The 23,276-nt window shown below is 38.1% G+C and overlaps 1 protein-coding gene across 1 annotated transcript in view; it reads right to left on the bottom strand.

Annotated features, from left to right (window-relative positions):
* Positions 1-1,902: 1,902 nt before the first annotated feature.
* Positions 1,903-23,276, bottom strand: part of insrb (insulin receptor b) — a 48,418-nt gene continuing 27,044 nt past the window's right edge. Inside the window, exons 3-23 of the mRNA XM_033965328.2 lie at positions 16,180-16,388; positions 15,975-16,108; positions 13,709-13,848; positions 13,387-13,531; positions 13,092-13,306; positions 12,875-13,001; positions 12,550-12,800; positions 12,266-12,433; positions 11,986-12,184; positions 11,226-11,349; positions 10,911-11,064; positions 10,692-10,840; positions 10,036-10,192; positions 9,619-9,715; positions 9,447-9,514; positions 9,123-9,352; positions 8,720-8,830; positions 8,474-8,636; positions 8,260-8,389; positions 8,046-8,180; positions 1,903-7,591 (exon numbers count right to left, since the gene is read on the bottom strand). Coding sequence (XP_033821219.1) covers positions 7,237-7,591; positions 8,046-8,180; positions 8,260-8,389; positions 8,474-8,636; positions 8,720-8,830; positions 9,123-9,352; positions 9,447-9,514; positions 9,619-9,715; positions 10,036-10,192; positions 10,692-10,840; positions 10,911-11,064; positions 11,226-11,349; positions 11,986-12,184; positions 12,266-12,433; positions 12,550-12,800; positions 12,875-13,001; positions 13,092-13,306; positions 13,387-13,531; positions 13,709-13,848; positions 15,975-16,108; positions 16,180-16,388 — 3,461 coding nt within the window. The 3' untranslated portion in view covers positions 1,903-7,236. The remainder of the gene's footprint in view (positions 7,592-8,045; positions 8,181-8,259; positions 8,390-8,473; positions 8,637-8,719; positions 8,831-9,122; positions 9,353-9,446; positions 9,515-9,618; positions 9,716-10,035; positions 10,193-10,691; positions 10,841-10,910; positions 11,065-11,225; positions 11,350-11,985; positions 12,185-12,265; positions 12,434-12,549; positions 12,801-12,874; positions 13,002-13,091; positions 13,307-13,386; positions 13,532-13,708; positions 13,849-15,974; positions 16,109-16,179; positions 16,389-23,276) is intronic.

Here is a 23,276-nt window from a genome sequence, read left to right as displayed (position 1 = left end):
CACTCCTTTTCGAACATGTATTTATTTACTATATACAACCTAATAAGTACAATGCTGGTTTTCTTTTACTATACATCTGAGAAAAATGACCCTCTACCAACATCTGAGTTTGTGTTGTGTTGTGCTGCTTTATGCCAATGTTTTTCTCCATGTGAAAACACACACAGACAGAAACAAAGCCATCCCACCTCATCCTGGAATGACAAAAACATAAAAATATAACTGTACTCACTGTTTTGGGACTCTCTGTCTGTCTGGTGGTTTGAAAGATGCAGATGTAAACCGATAGTGAAGAGGACAATGTGTGTGAACGTCCGGTTGGTGTGTCCTCACTTTGAGCTCGGAGACAGCCACTTCCTCTTTCCTTCTTACTCCTCCACCAAGTTTCACACATCACTGCTCTGTTGAAATCTATCAAGTTAAAAGCACCCAGTTTGTTCAGGCCAAGGGAGAAAGAGTAAGAGAGAGAGAGAGAGGGAGTTAGAGAGAGAAGGACAGGGGGAGAGAGACTTAGACTATACCAATACCATTAGAGAGAGTTATCTCATGACTCTCATTTGGAGGATGCGAACATCTTTCTGCATAAGGATTGAAATGGGGCAAAGAAGAACTGCCAAGCTCTACAGTGGTTTGACCTCGGTAAAGGTGTAAATGTGCTGCTGCCAGATGTGCAGTGTGCGTGTTCAAATATGCTGAAGTCAAAAGACCTGCAGGTTCCCAAAGATGTTTTTTGCATTTTGATGTTATGATGGTAGACATTAAACCTGCCCGGATTAAAATTATTTATTTAGCAGATGCTAAGCATCAATAAAGTGTAATACTATGTAAATGATATAATTATATTATTTATTGTATAGGTTTTATAAAATTGAGTGTTTTTATTAATGCATGTGTTACAGACATGTGATGGTATTTATAATGATTAATTTATAATCGTAATTATAAATGAATAATTATAAATATTATGTAATAATTACAATTATTATCATTATCATTATTATTTTTTAATTTTTATTTTTTATTTTTTTGTAAAGAACTATAAAAAGGGCCTTACTTTTTGGGCCACTGGTCACTGTGGCTCAAATGTGACAAGACTAGTTTATACCAGGCAAAATAATTGAATGTGCCTGTTGCAAGTCATACTTTATTTTTATTTTATTGTTTTCGCCATATGATCATATAGGCAAGGCCAAAAATACTGTAACAGGGCATCAGAAGAGCCTTATTGTAGCATAGGCTATGCTTGAATTAGCCAGCTTGGTTGGAAAGTGACTCTATCCAAAACATAAATCTAACAGAATTTCATAACAAATGGTAAATTCAGTTTAGTCGATTAGCCATTACACCAAGAGGGAAAAAGTATTTTAAGGTGAACACAGAGAGGCTAATTTAAGTTAGCTACTTACCTGCATTTAAAAATGTGGATTCTGGACCTTTTTTATTGCCCTCTACTGACGTGATGGTGACTTTGTTTCCCTTGGGTAAACGCAGTTAATTACTCAAGATGAGCTCTAGCTCACTATGTAAATAAAATGTGTACTCCTACTGATAAAAATGTATTAACAACAAAGCACAACTATGATACATCAGGGACACAAACACAGGTTTGCTTTAGCAGCAGGATCTGGCAACCCAGAAGCAAGAAACTCAATCTGCTTTCTGATTGAATAATCAACTTTAGGACAGAAGTAATGAGTGTATGCAAATTTGAAATTATGGGGGAAAAAATTGTCAATTTAAGGGTTCCTGGTAAAATTAATCAAATATGATTTGAACATGTTTCATAATCATTAGCCATTAAAAAAATAAAAATAATCCAAACTGTAACAGTTAACTGTAAAAATATAGGCCTATCCCAGTATATAGTTATGAATGCACAGAAAAAAAACAGATATTCTCCAATAATTTTATTTATAATTTTAATATAAACAGTTAATTGTTGAATAATTTACACACAGCAAGATTTTATTTTCATATCATTGCAACATTTTCTGTACAAGTCACTACTTGGCTCTCCTTTGAAAACATAGAAAAAATAAATTGTCAAGCGTTAATTTAGTCATGGCACATTTTTGATCCTGTACAATATGCATGTCTTTCTGCTCATGTGTGTTGTGTGTCAATGCAAACAAGTCGGTATTTGTGGTAGGCAATGGCACATATGGATCCAGTGTGAGGGGTAGCGTTGTCTGTATTGGGGTATAAGATTTGGGCTCGGACACACATTGGTTAAGAGGTATCCTGACACAGCATTCCCGGGACTGTAGTGTATGTGCACAGAGGAGGAGGAGGAGGAGGAGGAGGAGGGAGAGGAGGGAGAGGAGCAGGGAGCAGCGGTCAGAAGTTCAGACATGAGGGGCGCAGTGGTAAAAACAACACAGAAGATACAAATTCATTGATTTTAAACAAGCACAGGGACCAACTTTTAAAACTGGAGCAGACCACTGAATCAGATTCCCCATTTTCTCCAAAACAACATAAATGTGTACAGTTACAAATTACTGTACTCCTACTTTACAGTCCAAACTTAAAAAAATATTATCAGTAATAATAAAACTCACTTTTTTTTTTTTTTTTTTAGCTTATTTGGGATTTCACACTCATTTGTCTTTGATAAAGGATGTGCAGTGGTCTTTTCCAGTTTGTCACAAAATAAAAAATAAACATCTTTGATATTTATAACATATGAATTCAGTTTTAGATGGGCTTTAAGAACAGACTGCAGGCCACAGTTTTACATCGTGCAGCTCCTTGACATTTGCCATGGCTCTACATTGAAAATTTGTATCTTTTCAATTTAGAAAAAAGTTATATACAGATTGATAACAATGTTAAATTTATAATGTACAAGAATAGTAAAAGTTTACAGTCTGAAAAAGTCATTGTTTTTACCCTCCCTAACTTTGGCTAAAAAAATAGAAATCAATATCTTCTAAAATGTAATACTTTTTTCTCAACAAAAAGACAATGATAATACATACAATGCTTTGTTCTCACCTTGCGCTGCGTAACTATCATGCTCTGCCCAACCACTTCTGAGGTCATCAGAGTTCAACAAAACAAAACCGAAACTTCCCCTTATAATCAAGTGCTTGTGTTAGGCCCTGGGGGGTGTAGTGTATTCACAATAAAAAAGAGCTTATCAACTTCATATTATATTTTCATGGAAGTGGAACAGCTGTTTTATATGTGGGATCTGAATTAGGTCTGCATGATTTTGGGCATAAGGAAACCACTACACCTCAAATTACTGGGCTATCTGCTGGTATACATTTTTCATGATCCATGCACAAAGCAAGCCAGCCAGACAGAAGCAGAAAAGACCTTTGGTTAAAATAGTTATCAGCCAACACAACATCTGAAATGACAGTATTTTTTCATCAAATGTTAAATTAAAAAAAGCACAGAAAAAAAGTAAATGATATTTTGAAGATGGAAAATCCTCTTGAGGGACCGGTGAAGACTTGCCGGTCAGTGGTGGTTCTGCTGAGGAGGAGTGGACCTTGTGGGAGGGGTCAGGTGGGCTGAAAGTCTGAAAGCAAGGCACTGTGGAGTTGCTTTGCCACCCCTGACCTGCGATGCTCCCGTTTGACCACAAGAGGGCAGTCCGAACCACATCAAATGAGAGAAAAGAGGAATTCCTTCTGATCATATTCAAAAATAAAGGGGCACAAACTCATTTTATGCAATGGGTTGATTAGGTTTTTGTTGTTGATAACATGTCACTGGGCTTTTTGCAAGGATGCTGAGAACTTGAGTAAGTCAGGGTGAATATAAGGTAGGTAGCTCTCCATCCCCCTCATCCTCTTTCACCCTCCAACCACAAAGCATTAGGCCGCCTCCCTGAGACGTAAAAAGTTACAATCGAGATTTCAGGTCTGTTTAGAATAGTTCGTATGGCACACAGGATTGTCCCAGTCCAGCTTTCCTTTGCAAAGAAGGAAAAAAATAACTCCCCTTTTTTCCCAATAATTGAACCAGCCCATATACCACTGTTCTGGTCAGCTTAAAACTGAACCAATCCATGGCATTGACAGAAAGTAAAAGCCATATTTTGATATTCACAGTAGAAAAAAATAACATATAGAGCAAAATAACAACAGAATGGAGAAGAAGGTGGAATTGTTTTGATAAGACGGACCAAAGACGAGAAGCAGGGCATTCTGCTACAGTTTAGTCTAGTTTTGATTACAGAATATGAGGGTGGTGTTTTGGACACATGCAGGTGATCAGATATACTTCAGTCAGCCATGCCAAGTCCCATAAAAAAGTGAGGCCCTTTCTGTGTGTATAAGCAGTGAAAATACAGTGTCCAGGATAAACCTACTAGCCACTGTAATACCACGCTCATGCCAGTTTTAAGTCACATAACAATAAAGTTGAGGTTGAGATAGAGTAATTTTTGCAACAATAACACAAAGAAAACATAGGAGGTCTTAAAATAATTGCAATGGAAAATACTAGAAGTTAAGGTAGATGATAGGATCTGGAGTAAGTGAACTACAAGATTGATTTAGGCTCTTCAGACTGATTCATCCATATGCACTGAGGTAGACTCTGGCCAAACACAAAGACGACAACACTAACAACTGACTAGCTCTCCTCCAGCTGCGTGCTGCCAACTACACTTGACACGACAACAAACAAGGCCATTACACCACACCACGATTCAACATTGTAAAAATACTCAACTAAAAAGCTAACTCTGTTCTTCTTACACAATGACAATGATCATAATAAAATAAATATCTGGTCTTTCAAAGATATGGGCACCACCTTAATTTAAAAAGTTGCATATGCATTTGAAGTACACCATGGGAGAAGCAACATAGGCCATTAGGGCTCTGTCTCCCAGTCACTGCATTCATACAAACTTAAGTTGTAATCGAATGCAGAAAACAGATATTACTTCATGGTGACATTCTGAAGTATATTTAACAATTATTTCGTTGAATAGAATCAAAGCTCACTGTGTTCTGCAATGTCTGCACAGCCAACTGACAAGCATGGACTTTTTACATCATCAGTTTTTTTTCATTTCCAAACATTTTCATTATTATATTACAAAATACAAACGAAAATAAGATTGTAACTGCCCTGAAAAGGCTATTTATGACATGACCATCTTAGGCTAATCCACAGTGTCACTGCTGTAAGCTAACACTTAAAAAACTGTTCAGTCTCTCCCGTCTGTGCCCACTTAAAAACACGAGACTATTGTGACGTGGCTCTGCGTTAGACAAGGCACTAGTTCATTTATGTAGGCAGCTTCTCTGCTTAATCTTGCTCTTGTGTTCTGCAGGTGATCATTGTTGACAAGAAGATGCCAACCCTTTGGCTTTACAGTAAGTGCTGAATCCTGTTTGGTAATATTGGCAAGCTCACTGATGTATTGACTTAAGAATTCTCTCTCTGTTTAAGCAAAAACTGACATGAGACTGAATCAATGTTAGTTAGGCCATTATTCTGAATAGGCGTTTCAGCATGGACATTTCGGATACATTTTCTCTTGACTGAATGTCCTTGTATGTGATGGTACAAGCAGTGCCAGCAGTCATTCATCCTGGAATGTCAGACCTGAGTGACAGAGCTGCTGTGTGTGGGGCCATCACTGCCTAACTAGGAGTTGTTAGGGGGAATAAGAGGAATAATAATTATCACTTGCTACAGTGAAACGAAGCTCTGTTCCTCTCTACCTGCTACGAACATGGAATTTTCCATACTTCTTACGGCAAACTCCAAACGTGGAAAATTCCTGCAGTCTGATTTTGGAGTTGTGGGTTTCGTGACCAATAGGAAGCTCCCAGATGACTGAAGAGGAGGAAGGAAAAGGAAGTGGGCTGAATAGTAAAATTCTTCCAGAGGTAAAGTCCATCTAAGGACTTTTTACATGGAAGACCAAAGGTCAAACCCACTTATTAACTACAGCTTCAGTGACATCCCCTAGCAACCAGAACTATTATGCATTAGGCTTGCAACAGCACCACACAGAGGCCTTGCTACAGCAAGATCTGACCAAAGAACAACAGCAGACTGACAAACCACGTGCAATTAAGAAAGACCTCATATCCCCTTTCTAAAGCTTTTTGGTTATTCTTTTTTTTTTTTTTTTTTTTGTTAATATTGTAAGGTTGCCTCCAAATGTTGACAGCTTCCAGATTTTAATAATAGTAATAGAAAAAAAAACATGATGTGGTGACTGGTGACAATAGTTTGTGGCTTTACCAGCTCCATCCAGATGCACAAAGCAGTGAGAAACTGGAGGCCTAAGACACACATGAATAGTGATGGTAGTTTAGTGGGATTTCTGGGGCTAGAAAAATATATATACTTTAAAATCTGGAAAAAACAGCAACATAAAAATGAAATACTAGCAAAGCCTCTGAAAAACATTACAAATATGTACTATTTACAAAAACACCAATGTGTCATATATTATATATACAATATTGGTGCACAACCAATATTCCATATATAGTATAAATTATATATATTTATATTCTTCTACTCCCACTAAATTATATCAAAGCAGCAGCTATTGGTCAGTCTGAGGAAATATTTTGTCCAATTCATAACAGTTTAAATATCCTTCAGCCATAAAGTGAGGACAGGAAAAGAAAAGAGAAAAAGGAGCAAACAAAACAAAATAAATTAAAATATTAAAAACCCATTGAATCCAAGTGTAGTTTGGAATTTTGCAGGAATTAATTGTAAAAACAATTTCCTCTAGGAATATATGTTTGATCTATGATTAAGTCTTTTGCAAATCTTACATTGTTCCAAAAAGTCATTGTTTAAAAAGGAAATTAATAGAAGCATTGAAAGGCGCTTTGAGGCCACATATAAAAGGCCACTATCTGAGTAGAAAGATTACACTTGGGGAGCAGTGGATGTGGAAATGCAGACTGGTGTGAAGTGGAGTCTAGAGAGGTGGAGCATAAGCAGCCTTCTGGTTGTCTAAGGTTTGTTGCGTTCACAGTATCTCTCTGTTTCTCTAAGGAGTTTGGGAAACATGATTAAAAACAACAGAAAGTTTGATGAACTGTGGAAGAAGGAAAAATGAGGAACCATGTTTGCATCATGTCCGGTTTTGCCTATGACTGGCAGGCATGAGGAAGAAAGTAAAGGTCCTGAGATCTGTGTTTTTGAAGTAGAAAGTGAAAAATGCAACAGAAGGTATAGAGACGGACTGGAACAGAGAAAAGGAGAAATGGAGTTTGTAGAAAACAGGAAATGTTAGGATGGGCTGGATCTGGGTAACGATAAGATTCGTCCATTTTTCTTTCCACCATTCATGTGTGTGTAGGGGACATGCTCCTCATAATTTCCCCTCAGGCCAACTGACGGCCCGCAGTCTCTGCCTAAACTCTCCTCTCTCTGGGAGTAAGACGATGGGTCCAGTGGGATGCTCTCCATGTTTTCCAGGTCCAAGTCAAACTCCTCAGTCTCTGGGACCTTGTTCTCCTCACTGTAGAAGAAGGACACATCCTGGAACGATGGGTGCAGGTCCTCCCGCAACATCTCGATTATCTCATGGAACGTTGGACGCATCTTGGGGTTGTATTGCCAACACATTTGCATTAGGCTGTGCCTAAAAACACAAATGACATTAGAGATGAGGGGCTGTAGCCAACAGTTTTCATGTACCCAAGTAAATTTTTTTCCCCCACCACCACCACCACATGCTGTCATTTAATTAAAAAGCTTTTTTTTTTCCACAAACCAGGAAGTAAGGCTGATGCATATACCAGTTGTTGTTAGCATTACCATGATGGAAAAACTCTACTCTGGCCTCTGAAAGCTGAAAAAAAGCTTATAAACTCATTGGGGTGATTAATTAAGATCCTAGGAATGCATTAGGGAAATATTACCAACAATTTAAAATTAAAGTTCAGTTTTACACGTTTTTAAGACAGCGCCTTCAAGATCCATATTACAGCTACACTGAGCAAACAAAAATCCTTACGATGAATTAATGCTGAGTCTTTATACATTATAAATTAGGAAACACTATGTGGTTGTAAGTAGTAGGTTTTGGTGCTCACATCCTCTCAGGGCAGTTGTCAGGCCTGTCCAGGTATCCTCCGTCCATAACAAATTTTAGGACCTGTTCGTTGGATAGACCCTGGTATGGCTGCTCTGCCAGTGTGCTGATCTCCCACAGCACAACCCCAAATGACCTACAAACAACATTCACAAATAAAGTGACTCAGAGTGAAAACCTGTTAAGAATCCAATGAGCCTTAGTTCATTACATACCAGCAATCAGAGTGGGCAGTGAACACACCGTCCTTTAGAGACTCTGGTGCCATCCACCGGACAGGTAGCAGGCCTTTCCCGCCTTTCCGGTAGTAATCGGTTTCATATATGTCTCGTGTCATACCAAAGTCTGGAGGAGAGAACAATACAAATATCAATATACAATTCATCTTTACCTTGAGTTTCATCTTACAACATTTCAATCTGTTTTTACCTCCAATTTTTACTGTAAAGTCCTCTGCCACCATGCAATTTCTTGCTGCCAGATCTCTGTGCACAAACTTCTTGGCATTGAGGTAAGCCATACCATCAGCTATTTCTGCAGCCATCTGGATCATTTCTTTCAGTGTAGGTGGTGGCCGGCCCGTTGGGTTGTTCTGCACAGTGCATAAAACATAATGCATCAAATACCAACAATAATTTTTATATCAAAGATATCATCTCTGATGAAGACACCCACCTCAGAATCAGGCCTTAGACTGCGTAAGTAGCTTTTAAGATCACCGTGGGTCATCAGCTCCATGACAACCAGTGTGGGCTGACCTTTTGACACCACACCAAGTAGACGGACCTACGCAGAGAGTGACAATATGATTGTTTAAACTAAATGAACAATCGTGTCCCATAAGAATATACATAATTAAGAAAGTACATAATTAATATGTTATTATGTCAGGTACTACCGTTGTTGACAAACAACAGTAATGCCCAACATCAGTGATTACTAAGTGTGAACAAGTGTTTGTGGAGTCAAACTGTGTGTCAATATGGCTGTGTCATCACAACAAGAGGCTCATGCTACATGAGTCATGTATGTTCATGCTGCTTGTTTATGTGCAGTTTGATGAAGAGGGGCTTCATACCACGTGGTGACAGCTAAAGGCTTTCATGACTGAAGCTTCATTGAGGAACTCTATTCTCTCTCTCAGACTGGCTGACTCGTTAACAGTCTTGACAGCGACGCGTGTCTCTGGCTCTCCTTTGACGATGTCTTTGGCGATTCCTTCGTACACCATGCCAAAAGAGCCCTGTCCCAGCTCTCTCAACACATTAATCTTCTCTCTAGGGACCTCCCACTCATCGGGAACATATACTATTAAAAAAAAAAAAAAAAAAAAAAAGAGCAAGATTTTGTTTTATATGGGTCATGTAATATTTACTTACAGTTAACTGTATTAGAAAATTACCATCAATTGCACTAATGTACTCAGGGTTAGATGAGGCAATAAGTGGTCCAGTTGGACCTTCAGTCTGCCTATAGAGCAAGCACAAAATAAAGTACAGCATTGTCAAAAATATTAGATAAACTTGTATTTGTATACAATACAGTTTTGATAACTTAGTCTTTTAGGTCTTTACCTCTTTTTGAAAACAACAAATACACCAGCTCCCACGATAAGCAGCAAGATGAAGCAAATAACTGGCCCAATAACAAGCCAAATAACATCTGGATCTTCTGTAATGAAAAAGGAAGAGTGGCGATCAGTGACCATATGCATAGTTTATTATATCTTATTAAATCTTCATTAGTGTCTACACATATTTAATGTTAAATGTCATGTGTGTGTGTGTGTGGGGGGGGGGGGGGGGGGGGGTGTATGTATGTATGTATGTATGTATGTATGTATGTATGTATGTATGTATGTATGTATGTATATATATTATATATATATATATATATATATATATATATACACACACATATATATATATATACATATATATATATACACACACACACACATATATATCCCATCCTGGGTACAGCAGCCTTACTGTTAGGCACGAAGAAGTAGGTGGTATCTGTATAAGAACCGTTTCCTGCTAAAGACGTGGCACGGACCCTCACACTATAGTTGCCTGGGTGCACAAGAGGCAGCTTTGTCCCACCCATTTTGAGGTAAGCTGGCCGTGATACACAATCAGTCTGAAGCTGGAAGAAAAGACAAAAACATAAAATTTCTGACAATAAATGATAGTTACAGAAGACAGACAGAACAGTCACGTCACACATAACAGACCTATGAAGTTACACAGCATTTATTATTAATGAGGCTAAACTGTTTAACTTGCTGCATTCTGTAAAAAAAAAAAAAGAAGAAAAAAACGTTTGATTGCAGTGCGCAGGAGATGCCAGTCAATTCCTGCCACTGCAATCTAGTCTTTCCTGCCTCTGTCACTATGGCAACAGGGCTGCTACTGGCTCCTAGGGTCAGGCAGTGCAGCAGTGAATAGCAATGAGAAATGTATCCACACACATTGGAAGCAAATAAGCAACAACAAACATGCAAATGATTGTGCATTGAATATAAATATATAACAGAAGTATTAACATTATGTTTTTATATGATAGTATCATCTCCATTATTTATTTATTTTGTAATTTGCACTTAATTTATGTCAGTGTTTTAAAAGCACTTTGTTTTACTAACCTCTGTATCCCCAACCCTCTTATAGAAGACTTCATACAAAATGATGAGACCATTAGGAGAGACAGGGGCACTCCACTTAATTAGCACAGAGTGAGTATCGCCGTGCATTATTTCATGGGTGACGGGGCCTGGAATATCATCTGCCTTTTCTGTAAATACAAAATATAAATGTAAGACTTTACCATTTGCAATAGTTAGCACTGTTTAAATTATTCTTACCTTCAGGCATGGTGCGCGCACTGACATAGGTGGGCATGCTGCAGCGCTCAGGATCTGTGGGATCATTGCAAGCCATGACTTCGATCTTGTAACTGGTGAAGTGCTGAAGGTTGGAGATGACTGTGGACTCCTTAGAGAACACTTTGAGCTCAACCTTAGGCCAAGAAAACACACACAATTTGCCTCAATGTCTTGTTATATAATTCAACTGTACTAATGTTGGAACAATAAAACATACTTAACACTAAATATACTAAAATTTCCAATATGATCATAAATAATTCTCTCTAGTAGTAATATTAGTGAACAAAATACCTCAGATCCTTCTTCATCTTTATTTTCAGGGGTGAGACTAGTAGGGCCATACGCAAAGGTGCTATGTATAAAAGGTGTATGGGTGGCATTGGCAACCCCTACAGAGCGTCTGCGCCTGGCTGGTCTGAAGAGGAAAGAAAGATGTCAGAAGAGATTTGACCAAGACCTAATCAGAAACTATATTTGACTCAGACAGCCTCTGCGGACAAATTAGAGCCTAAATAGACATGATTTACCCCATGACATATGGATTGTGCTCTCATTAACCTTTAAAATGTGTGGCAGGTCCAACTTCATGACATTTATTTCCAAATACCACAGGTAAAGCAAGTATAACCAAGACTCACCACTGGGTGGAGCTACTCGTCAAAGTCCACAAAACGTTAGGTGTTTTTAATACAGTGAAGAGGTCATGAACTCAAGTTCTCATCTATTATTTTATTTTAATGTATATTCCCCAATATTTATGGGATTTAATTTAATTATTAGTTGTTGAAAGTTGGAAATCCAGTCAGGATGTGATGTGTTTATGCATGCACCAGGATACAGTGTGCTTGACTGCATTCGTAACTGGCATGAATGATAATGGACACAGAAATCCCCCTCACTGTTAATGTGTGAACCAGAAAAAAAGTGTAGTGCCCACACAAGCAATGCTTCATTCTCCCAAACTCTAACTTTAATGTCATGTGCAAAAGAAAAGGAGCAGTGAGGAACAAATAAATTTTTTTTACAAAGCCCACAAATAATGCCAACCTACCTGATCTCAAAGACTTCATTGTGAAGATAGTTCTCAAATATTTTGCCGTACTCTATCTCCTCCTGCTCTTTCTTCAGTTGGATTTCCGTCTTAGGACAAGCACAACAGTTTCCCCCCACACTGGGCTCCTCTGTATGATTCCACTTCTGTTTGTCATCGGTGTCCAAATGGGTCGGGGTACGAGAAGGTAGTTTCATCCCTAAAATAAAGTGTCATTTTAAAATGTAGAGTCAAATACAACTGATCTGATTAAGAAAATTGGCACACTCTCAACACTGACCTTGTAAACAATAGTCAAACTTGTACAGGTCACTGTCTTCCGGCTGCTTTCTACAGATGACGCGGTAGTGTGTAATGTTGCCATTGGGGTTGGTTGGAGGCTTCCACTTTAAGATTATCTGAGAGGATGAATTAGAGGAGGACATATACACAAGAGGAGTGGAAGGCCCTGAAAAAGAGAATATTGTTACCAGCTGGCGTAAGGCAAAATATTGAAAATACTACAAAACAGATCAGATGTGAAGAATGCAAAACCCCTTTTATTACATGTCTGATGCCACTTACTCGAGGCGTTGGTGCGGACATAGATGATCTCACTCTTTGCTCCATAAACCTGGTGCTCATCAGAGGCAGAGAGCTGTGTTTTAACCATGATAGCGTACTGGGTCCAGGGCTTCAGTGGTCTGATCAGGTGTCCGGGTTCTTCCTGCTTCTTGGTGTCTGTTCCACGCCGTGGGGGCTCAACATCTGCAATAACCCAGCTGTTTGAGCCACAAGCATCCTGCCCATCAAACTCAGTCACATTCTTGAAAGGCCTAAAATACAAACAAAGATTAGATGAATGCATATAAGGTATCAACAAATGCAATGTATTGTTTTTGATACATACGCCTCTTTGTAAAGAACCATAAATCCCAATAAGTCCCTATAATCCGGTGGCCAGAATGCCTCCCACTTCACCACAATCTTGTTTGATGATATTTTCACCTGTGTAAATTTTAGAAGTTTGGTCTCACCTAGAACAAATGCATAGATTAATAAGTAGTTTATTTTCAGTTGGGTTTATCTATGCACATGCTTAGTATATTTTTAAGTGTTCTACTTACAGGCTGCTTGGTCCCCATTGGTTCGTGCAGCAATGTCATTCTTTTTGTTGCGCTCCTTCGCTCCTGTTACCTCCACCATCTTTCTAATTTCAGACATGCAAAGCTTGGAGTTGAAGTGGAAGAATGTGCGGCCATTCACAATGGTTAGGTTGTGTTTGGACCAGTCCCATAGCTCACGCAGGTTTTGGTTGTCCAGAGCATAAAAAGCAAAAGCACTACATGAAAACACATAATAAATTAAGTAATGAAATATAAAATGTATTTGTGTCCACTGAGAAGCAAAAAAAAGTTTTACTCTTGTTCCAGATGTTCTCCTCTGATGAAGCGCAATTCTCGAAAAAAGGAGAGAGAGATGAGGGCATAGGCTCGTCGGACCATCAGGTAACCAGTGATTACCTCAAGCTGACCCAAATTAGCTTCTAACTCAGCCGCAATATTATCTGTAAAGACAGGTCCATTACAAATGAATGCCAAATTGTAGGTGTTGACTGCTTATAAATTTAAGTTTAAAGTGAAATAGACAATAGAGAAGATAGGATCGTGGTGTAAATTGAGAAGAGACATAGATCAAAACTCTCACAGGGCCCCAGTGGGGGGTGAAGTGTGAGTGCACTTACTGCCTCCTCGAATCTTGATGATCATGTTGCCTTGGAGCACAGTGCAGCCTCTCAGAGCCTGAGCTGAAGTTACAGAGTCAATGGTCTTGTTTCCCACACACAGCTTGGGACAGAGGCCAGCACATGGGGTACAGGTCAGCCTGCACACACATTCATACAGGTGTCATTCACTTATGCATCAACTATACAGTTTGTATACATTGGTTAGAGAATAATGCCTACTAGAATTGCAAAAAGAACATTACTCAAATTCTAATCAATAGAATAGTAAACTACATAACAGTTTAAAAAGGTATTGACACGATTAAAAAAAGCATAGGCATAGATCGAAATTGGACCTTTAGTAACACAACATGAAAATGAATTATTTATAAGTTTATATATATACTTGAAAAAAAGTATTGAAGTTTTATCATATTTTCTCTCATGCCTACTGAGCAATCCAAGAAGTAATGGTGTGCCTACAGTGTAAAAGGAGAGTATGTTTTGGGCCTCAGTATCAGTCAGGTTGGGTTCAGTCTTAAAGAGACAGTGTCTATGGCACTGAACTCTGTGACATGAGTATGACACACACACATTTTATATATATATATATATATATATATATATATATATATATATATATATATATATATATATATATATATATATATATATATATATATATATATATATATATATATATATATATATAAAATATATATATATATATATATATTAATATATATATATATATTTATATATATATATATATATATTAATATATATATATATATATTAATATATATATATATATATATATATATATATATATATATATAAAATATATATATATACTCAAATTGTGTGTGTATATATATATATACACACACACACACACACACACACACATATACATATATACACACATACATATATACATATATACACACATACATATATATATATATATATATACACACACATATATAGATAGATAGAGATAGACAGATAGACAGAGGATCTATATGTATATTTGTTTGCTTGTAGACTTAGATTGAGGCTACACGCTAATCTGCACCATGTAACATGGAGCAAAATGACTGATCATTTCAAGTAGCTAGTTAATTAAATGAAAACAGATGTCATCTTTTTGGCTGCATTTTATTTGACCTAAACAATATTAAAAATGTATATTATGAAGATGTCCAGATAATCCTGTTATTTTATTTATAGTTTTTATTGTAACAAAATTAAGCAAACACACAAAGAATGCCAGGCAGCATTGTGCCTCAGGGGGTTCAGAATCAGACTTAAAGCAATGTTCTTTTCTGTCCAAGTACTTGATAATCCCTGCAGGTTAGTAGCAGGGAAAGTCAATCCCTTTTACACACAAACAAGACGTTTGACCAAGCCAAAGTGCAAATAGCCTTTCCAGTTCACTCGGGTTGTAAATAAACCCCAAAATCATTAAATTTAAGAGATCTGGACATACTATTTAAATACAAAAATGTATAATAATAATAATACAACCAAAAGTTTAATCAAGCAAGATTATAATAGATACGTGATAAATAAGTATGTTGACTTTTAGTTTTTGATGTGAGGCAAGTTTGCTTTTCAAATTATTATATTTTTAATAACACCAGCATTAAGTTTTAAGATCTAGTACTTGACTTCACAACCTTCTCTACAGTGTGACTCGGCATTACATAAAAAATTTGAGACCACAGGACATTTTTCTGCAAGTTTATTATAACTGTATAATTTGTGTCTGGAAAAATTGTGGCAATGCAATTACTACTCCAATATTTCACGCAAATGCAACTGCAAGTTGAATGCTAAATAAGGTCATGCCCTTGCATGTTACATATACACAAAGCTCTGAGCTAAACAGCAACAACAGAGTGGGCCCATACTGGGATCTGGATAACATGCGTGACATACACTGATGACATTTATTCACTAAATCACCACCAACTCACTTTTTAAACAGCCTTTACTACAGTCTTGTGTTTTTGTTTGGAGAAGTCAGAGGCTTCATAAAAAGGAAATTGTACCTGGCTTATTGTTAATTCAGTCTCCGAGTACAGTCATACAAAAGTAGAATGATAGTATAATTATGAACATTAAAACAGGTCCATTTCCTTCCTCCTAACTGCCAGAGGAGAGTGCTGAAAGCATGCGTATGTGCGAATGGGGGTCATCTGGGATCCATAGAACCATTGTTAAATTGGTAACTTTTGGTTTATCTAATGTGTTGACGGCAAGTGTGTGTAATACTCACGTGTTGGAGTTTACTGTTGTGTATCCAGATGGACACTCAGGGATGCAGGCGCCATTGTGAATGACATATTCAAAGCAGTTGGATTCTCTGTCCTGGTTCATCTTCTTTATTTGTTGACACTGGTTGTGCAGGTCCTAGATAAAACACATTTCAGAAAGTGCACACTTATTACAGCCATATGTCTGAAATAGCATGTGATAAAAACCTGGCAGAAGGAGAAGCTGACGCAGCGCCATCCTCTGAAGATGTAGTACCCAGGAGGACACTTATCCACACAAGTACTTCCATGCTGGAGGTTCCTGCAGGCCACACAGCTGCTGTAGTTACCCGGCTCCGAGCACCCGCCCAGGCACTGATCGTGGCAGCACTGGCCTTGGGGAGTACATGCTCCATGTTTGCAGCTATCAGAACACACTAAAGAGGGAAGAAATAATACAGATTAAATAGAAATAATAAAAGAATATGAAAAGACAGAAAATAATGAAGGAGAGTCACACTCATTTTCCGTTAAGTTAATTAGGGTTACGATGCTGTATTTTCTGTGATACCAAGGGTTTGTTTTTGTTTTAAAATTCAATGTCATGTGACACATACAGAGCAGATGTGGTCAACATTTGTACACCTTTGTCAGGATTCATTTGACCTATTAAGAACCCATTTGCTCCCAGCGCCTCAGTGTCAGCTGTGATTGGATTAGCTGTTGGCACTGACCTGTGCTCTGCAATGATCTAATAAAGTAGTGGTTACGGCTAACTCTGTGGGCCAGGAGAGACTCATTATATCTCACCTTTTACCAGCCAATGACCTTTTCACCAGCTCCACAGTATAACTGGCGGTAGACACAATGGGGAATCACTACAGCATGGTTTGCCAAAGGTCAGATTTTAAAAGGAAGTTTGAGGAAGGAACTTTTTAGATTTAAAGCAAAATAAAATAAGCATAATGACACTTTGTAGTTGATATCATCAACATTCCCTGGGGGTGTGAAGTAGGCACTGCTCTGTCTGATGCTTTGTTACTCAAGTTAAACTTTAATCTGAGCTTTGTTTTAACACAATCTGACCAGAAAGAACTGACTTAGCTGGAACTACAACAGATGAGCAAATTTTGTGCTGTTAAACAAGTCTCTTACACATAAAATTACAGTCAGAGTTACAAGCTACCTAGCTTTAGTCAATAGTTTTGCAGTCACACTCACCATTTTCATCAACATCAAACACCTAAACTGAACCATGAACACCTGAATTGATCACAGGCTCCTTTAAATGTGTTTAAATCAATTTTGTGTTTTTAGACAGTCTAAAGTATTTTTTGCTAATGTGGGTATTGCGGTACCATAGTAGTTGCTGAACATTCTACCATAGAGTGACATGTAAAACACCTCCAGCGTCATGTCACTGGAAAGTATTAATTATAAAAAATATCATTGCAGTTCACACAGTAATATTTTAACTCTGCTTTTACAGAGCTACTGTTGGTAGCTGTACAGTCTTCTACCAATAAAAAAAATGCAGAGCCCTGCCCCCTCAGCCCTCCCCTTCTGTCTGTCTGCTGCCTGTGTACATGCAGTGTGTGACCGTCACATTATTTCAAATGCGGCACTCCAGCTCCAGATCCAGTCCAGAATATTACAGCAGCCGCAGATCCACCCTCAGCTTCAGCCAATGTGTTTGCTGCTGGGGGAGGCAGCCATTCAATGGTCTTTTCCATGTTGGGAGGAGAGACGCCTAAGGTTAACCCTGGCCTTGCTGGGGCAGACGCAGCCGAGGAGCTGCGTGCACCCGAGCCTTGACTGAACTGGCTAAAATGGGAGTGGGGCCAGTAGTGATGCATAAAACTAAGAAATTAGCTTAATACACTTAAGATCAATTCGACAAAGACAAAAAAAATCATCTGTGTAATGGCCATTTGAAGTTTACTGCTTAATCAACCAGAATTTAACTTTACAGTAATATTACCAGAAGTGTAGATCACTGCACGTTACAGTTTTTTGGTTTTTTACCAATTATTTGGTTGTTCGTTATTACATTATAAATGTGTGAGCTATTGTGTCCAAGTAATCGCCCTTGGGACCAATAAAGTTTGTCCAAGTCTATTTAAAGTCTCTTTGTTTTAGCAAATGTGAATACAATATTAAACACAAATGTGTGTTATTGCCTGGATGCCAGAGCTCTAGTACACATGCTTTAGTAAGCTTCCTGATTCATTCATGCCCTCCTACTGCATGTTCTCCTCTAGCCTTGTCTGCCACAGCCTGCCCTGCACAAATATCTATCGCTCTATCTGCCTGCCTTTCTAGGCCACTCAGCCCCTCCCACTTTCATTCATACAACGCCTTGTTTTGTTTTCATGCTTAGTGGATGGGGGTGGAGGAAAGCATGATTTCACTACGACTTGAATAACAAAAGGAGGAGGTGGCAACATCATAGAGAGTGCCGCTCGCATTAACATGAGAAGACACATGTGAACCTTGCTTCATTCAGTCATTTTTATGTTTAGTACGCACATACACACACAAGACCAAAAACACAAAAACACACGGTTCCAGTAAGACCTTTTAATGCAAATGCTGATCAAAGGTGCGTAGTGTTTACCTTTCATTTGGCCATGGCAGTAAAGGCTGCTTAGTCCCCAGGGAAGAAACATGGGAGAAACAGAGCAGCCAATAGTGTTCAGCCACACACGACAACACTTCCTGCTCTTAACACATAAAACCTCCCCTTTAATTGGCAGTGTTGTCTACAGGCGAAGTGCTGGGAACAATAACAAACACGTTTTTACCCTAGAGCCATTTACTCAGGAGAACACATGCACACACGTTTCCACACACAGAGCTGCTAGGTTCACGTTTACTATATTTGGCCACTGTGGGAGTCCTAAGCTTCAAAAGCCTGCTATAAATGCGTCAAGAGATCTGATGTAAGACACTTGCCTGGAGAGAGTACAGCAGAGGAAGGGGGAGGGGAGGGAATGTAAACAAAAACACACCGATTGCTCGGAGGGAGTAGATAATATCGTTTCCACAAGTGTCACTGTGCAATAACTTAATTTAAAAGGCAACCCAAGTAAAACTCAGTCAACTGCTCACAATATATTTAAAAAGTTTTATTCTGTTTGTAGTTCACATTGTAAGCAACTCCAGCAACACTAATATTGGAGAGAAGACTGAAATATGAACTGATAAATGAATAAAAGAATCACATGCATTTCAGAATATGTTGGCAGAGGTTTACAGGTAGAGAAAGAATTTTCTATAAAAAGATTTTATTTTATTCTTTGGATAGGATAATCTATTATTTAAATAAATATAACCTTTGTGATTTGATAATTACACCAACATAACTGCTATTTAGATTCAATTGCATATATTGTGCATCATACACAGTACTATATAGAGACTAAGTAAATTCTATTTTCATATTTCTGCCAAGCTGTGATCAAGACAATAATACCTGTACAAATGCCTTATATCAAAGTCTGTTTAAGTTAAGAGTCAATGTTTGGATAAGACATTTGTGTGAGTTCAATCAGTCTCCAGCTGAGTAAGTTTGTGACTCATCGGAGCACCACACACAGTTATCACTGGGTCAACATGACCTTAGGAAGCACTATACTCTGCAGGTGTACCAGATGATGCTTAACAATCAAAGTCCAAACTAAATATGTTAAACTTTACCAGGGAGCTGCAGCACAGAAATAAAATTGAAATAAAATCATCCCTTTTTTCATTAAACAGCTCATATACACAATCCCTCACATGTGTATACTTGTCTCAACCTGTCCAGCTGTTTCCTTATATAAACAGTGGCACTGAAGTATTTCTCCAATTAGTAAAAGAAAGCAGTAGATAACACCAAGAGGCTGCAGTGTGTACGCCAAATACTGATCTTATAACCAACTGTCATTATCCTTTCAAGACTTTACAATTTATATCATCAACCTCAGACAAATTACACTGACACCACAACATGCCAAGTTGGTCATATAAATAGAGCAAATGCATGAACCGCTTGACAAACCTAAAAGAACTCTTTCTGATCTGAATCCTTACTACCCAAACTCTAGTACCTGCAGCAAATTACACTGGGTTACAAAAAACACACTACATTTTTGAAAGTTGTCTGTGTTTTTTCAACTGAATTAGGACCATTTTGCACTGCTAAATCCAAAAATGATATCCATTTTTCTCAGTCAGGTCAGGTTTTTATGCTAATTTGATTTAGAAAAATCCGATCTTCTGACTAAATTGATTACAATTTTGTGACATCATCAGTTGATTTTCTTTAATATTTCTCATCCAAAATATGTTTTAGGAGATAAAAAATAGTTTTCTAACAGAATGTATTAGTTAAATGTTACGTTGTGTTAATTGATAAAGGTAAGTACATGTAAATTGGAATCGTTATCGTGCAAAATTCAGGACATGAACTTCTGTTTTTATGAGCCCCTTGAATGCTCAGCAGCAGGGATGTCTCTCTTCAGAGTCCAACAGTAATCAGCCATCATGACTGCATCCCAGCGTCCCTGATACCTGGTCTCCATCTCTTTTATGTCCTGATGGAATCTCTCCACCTGCTCATCACTCAGTGATCCCAGATTCTCAGGAAACCTGAACATTTAGCTCCTTTTGGGAAAAAGGATGTGGGGCATCATCATTAAAACCACACTGGAGGAATCTTTGTCACTGATGTCAGGAACTTCTACAAAGACAGGAACTGGAATTTCATCACAGTGAGCTACAGGACGACGTGCTGATTCACGGTTAGGATACTTGAGGCTGCTTCGATTCTTTCTGTTGATCCTAGTCACATCAATAGCCCAGAAGTAGCTATTGATGTCGGCTCCCTCCAAACCATGGGAATTCCAAACTTCAGACAACTCTTCTTGCCTTTAGTCCACTGACGCAGATTCTCGGTGCATGACTTGCATGCCATGTGTGGCACCCAAGCTTCATCTTGGTCACCAAGTTTAATACCAAAATATGCATGGTAAGCACGCTTTATGAAACTTGTGACTTGATTCCTGTTAGGAACATTGGTGTATTCACCGCAGATGTAGCAGAATATGTCAGGCTTCTTTTTGCAAGATCTTCTAGTCGAAGCCATTTCATCCACTTGTAATATTAAAAAAAAAAAATTAGTCATAAATTGGCACATGCAAAATCTTCAGAATTTGTTTATAGCGAGAAAAATAACAGAATTTTGCATCATATGACGTGAAAATACTCATACATGTAAACAAAATCGTCCAAAAACAAATATGTAGCTTAGTTCAGAACGTTGACCTGATTGAGCAAAACCAATGTGATTTTTGGATTCAGCACATCAAAATTACCCTAAATCAGCTAAAAAATCTTAGACAATAAATTTAGTGTTGACCAGTGTTATTAATCAGTGCTATTGCAGCCTCTGCAGCTCAGTGACAGAATTCAATTCCAATTTATTTTTGTTGCCTCTTAGGGCTGAACATGACAATTGATTTAACCAACAGAAAGTTAGAAAATCAACAACGAACCAGAAACAGACAAGCAAATTAATTAACAGAAAACAAGCAAATGGATAATTGTCCCAGAACATCCCCGGTCCTTAGACTCTCCTTCTCGGTAAGGAAAAACAAAAAAAAACAAAAATGTGGGAAAAAGAAAAACCTCAAGGAGAACCACAGTGAAGGAGAGATCTACTCCCATGGACGGGCAGGCTCTAGATATGTCCAGGACTAATGCGCAACCATTTGCAGATAAAAGTTCAAGACTGTAGGGCAAAAAGCCCACCCAACTAAGGGACAATTATTGAATTCTGGATGTTTTGAGCTTTCATATGGCCTGTCCATATACTGAGAAAAACATGTACACATCCTCTATCTGCAGGTTAAGGCACTGGCAACACAGGTTTAGTTGTGATGTTAGCACATTTTTTAAATACTGTAAGAGCACAGACTACACACAGTTCCTTTAAAAATATATCAACTATACAATTTTACCTTTCTATACGTGTTAAGGAAACACACAGAACTTTAAAAGTAACAGTAGTATTTATGAACGTGGCTTTGTCTGAATTGATTTCCTCATCTGTTCTGGCCATTCCTGCTGGCCCATCTTGTTACCATGGAGACCAGTCCAGACATCGACTGTCTGCAGTAATTAGCTCCATGTGCCCAACAGGCATTTTCTGAGATTTCCCTCTAGTCATCACTTGTGTCTCATCTTTATGTTATAAACACATCCCTCAGGTTAGCCGTTAATCTTGATTTCACTTCAGGCTATGGTCCTCGTTTGTTGTGACACTGCTCGAGCCAGTGCCCATCTCCTCACATCCAGGAAAGCCACAGCACTTACCCCCAGGTAACCAATCTGCTTCTGCAACAACTACAGCACTAGATCTCATTACAAAGGTGGAGGGTGGGGCACTAATCGATATGGCCTCCAGGCGCACCCTTGTTTTCCTCTTCTTAACTCCTCTGGGAAAACTTTACAACTCTTCAAGTCCAAGTTAGCGTCACACCTCTTCATGGCACATCTGTACCATTTCAGCATTCGTGAATGCATGCAACTTTTATGCGACAGAGGTGTAGACTGCCAGGTGGAACATTCAAGGTCAAAAGCCTTGTGATGTTCTTTTGATCAGAGGTATACACATCATAGGCTGATTATCGAGCTAGGGTATAAGGTGTAAAAAATCTAATCGTGATGTCACCCAGGTTATTTCCATTCTCTATGAGAGCTGGATTATACCAGTCAACTTTCAGTAAATGAAATCGAAATCAGCTGACATCAGCTGACTCAAGATTATTTCCACCATTGTCATCTACTTTCTTATTGTTTGTAAAGAGACTCTGAGTGTCCAAAAAGTGCAATGTAAGTTTGAATTATTATTATTTATAATGTTAATTAACAATAATTGTTATTAATAATAATTAACATAATAAAAATGGTTATACACATTTTTTTACATATGCCCACTGCTATTTGATGTACATGTGCAAAGATGTTTATATGTCTCATTCATGGTGACTAGACAAGAAAGACAGAAATACATCTCACTTAAATGAAAGAAAGAGCAAAAGAATGGCACGAAGAGTATATCAGTAAGGTTGGTGTGATGCTGTAATGAGACATTTTAGTCATGTAATGCCACTGAAAACAACCATGTACCTTTAAAATAACAAAATTAACAATGTGATGGAAAAGCACATTGATGATTGAGGGCAAAAAATGTAGGAGAACTGGAAAGAAAGACTTCATTAACAAAACAATCTTGGCCTCTTTGTACTTTCAATTGTGTGAGTTGATGAATGGTGCAGTCA

Source organism: Periophthalmus magnuspinnatus, chromosome 4, assembly GCF_009829125.3.
Source record: "Periophthalmus magnuspinnatus isolate fPerMag1 chromosome 4, fPerMag1.2.pri, whole genome shotgun sequence".
NCBI lineage: Eukaryota > Metazoa > Chordata > Actinopteri > Gobiiformes > Gobiidae > Periophthalmus > Periophthalmus magnuspinnatus.
The sequence above is the reverse complement of the archived record's forward strand: the minus strand, read 5'-3'. Positions and strand labels throughout refer to the sequence as shown.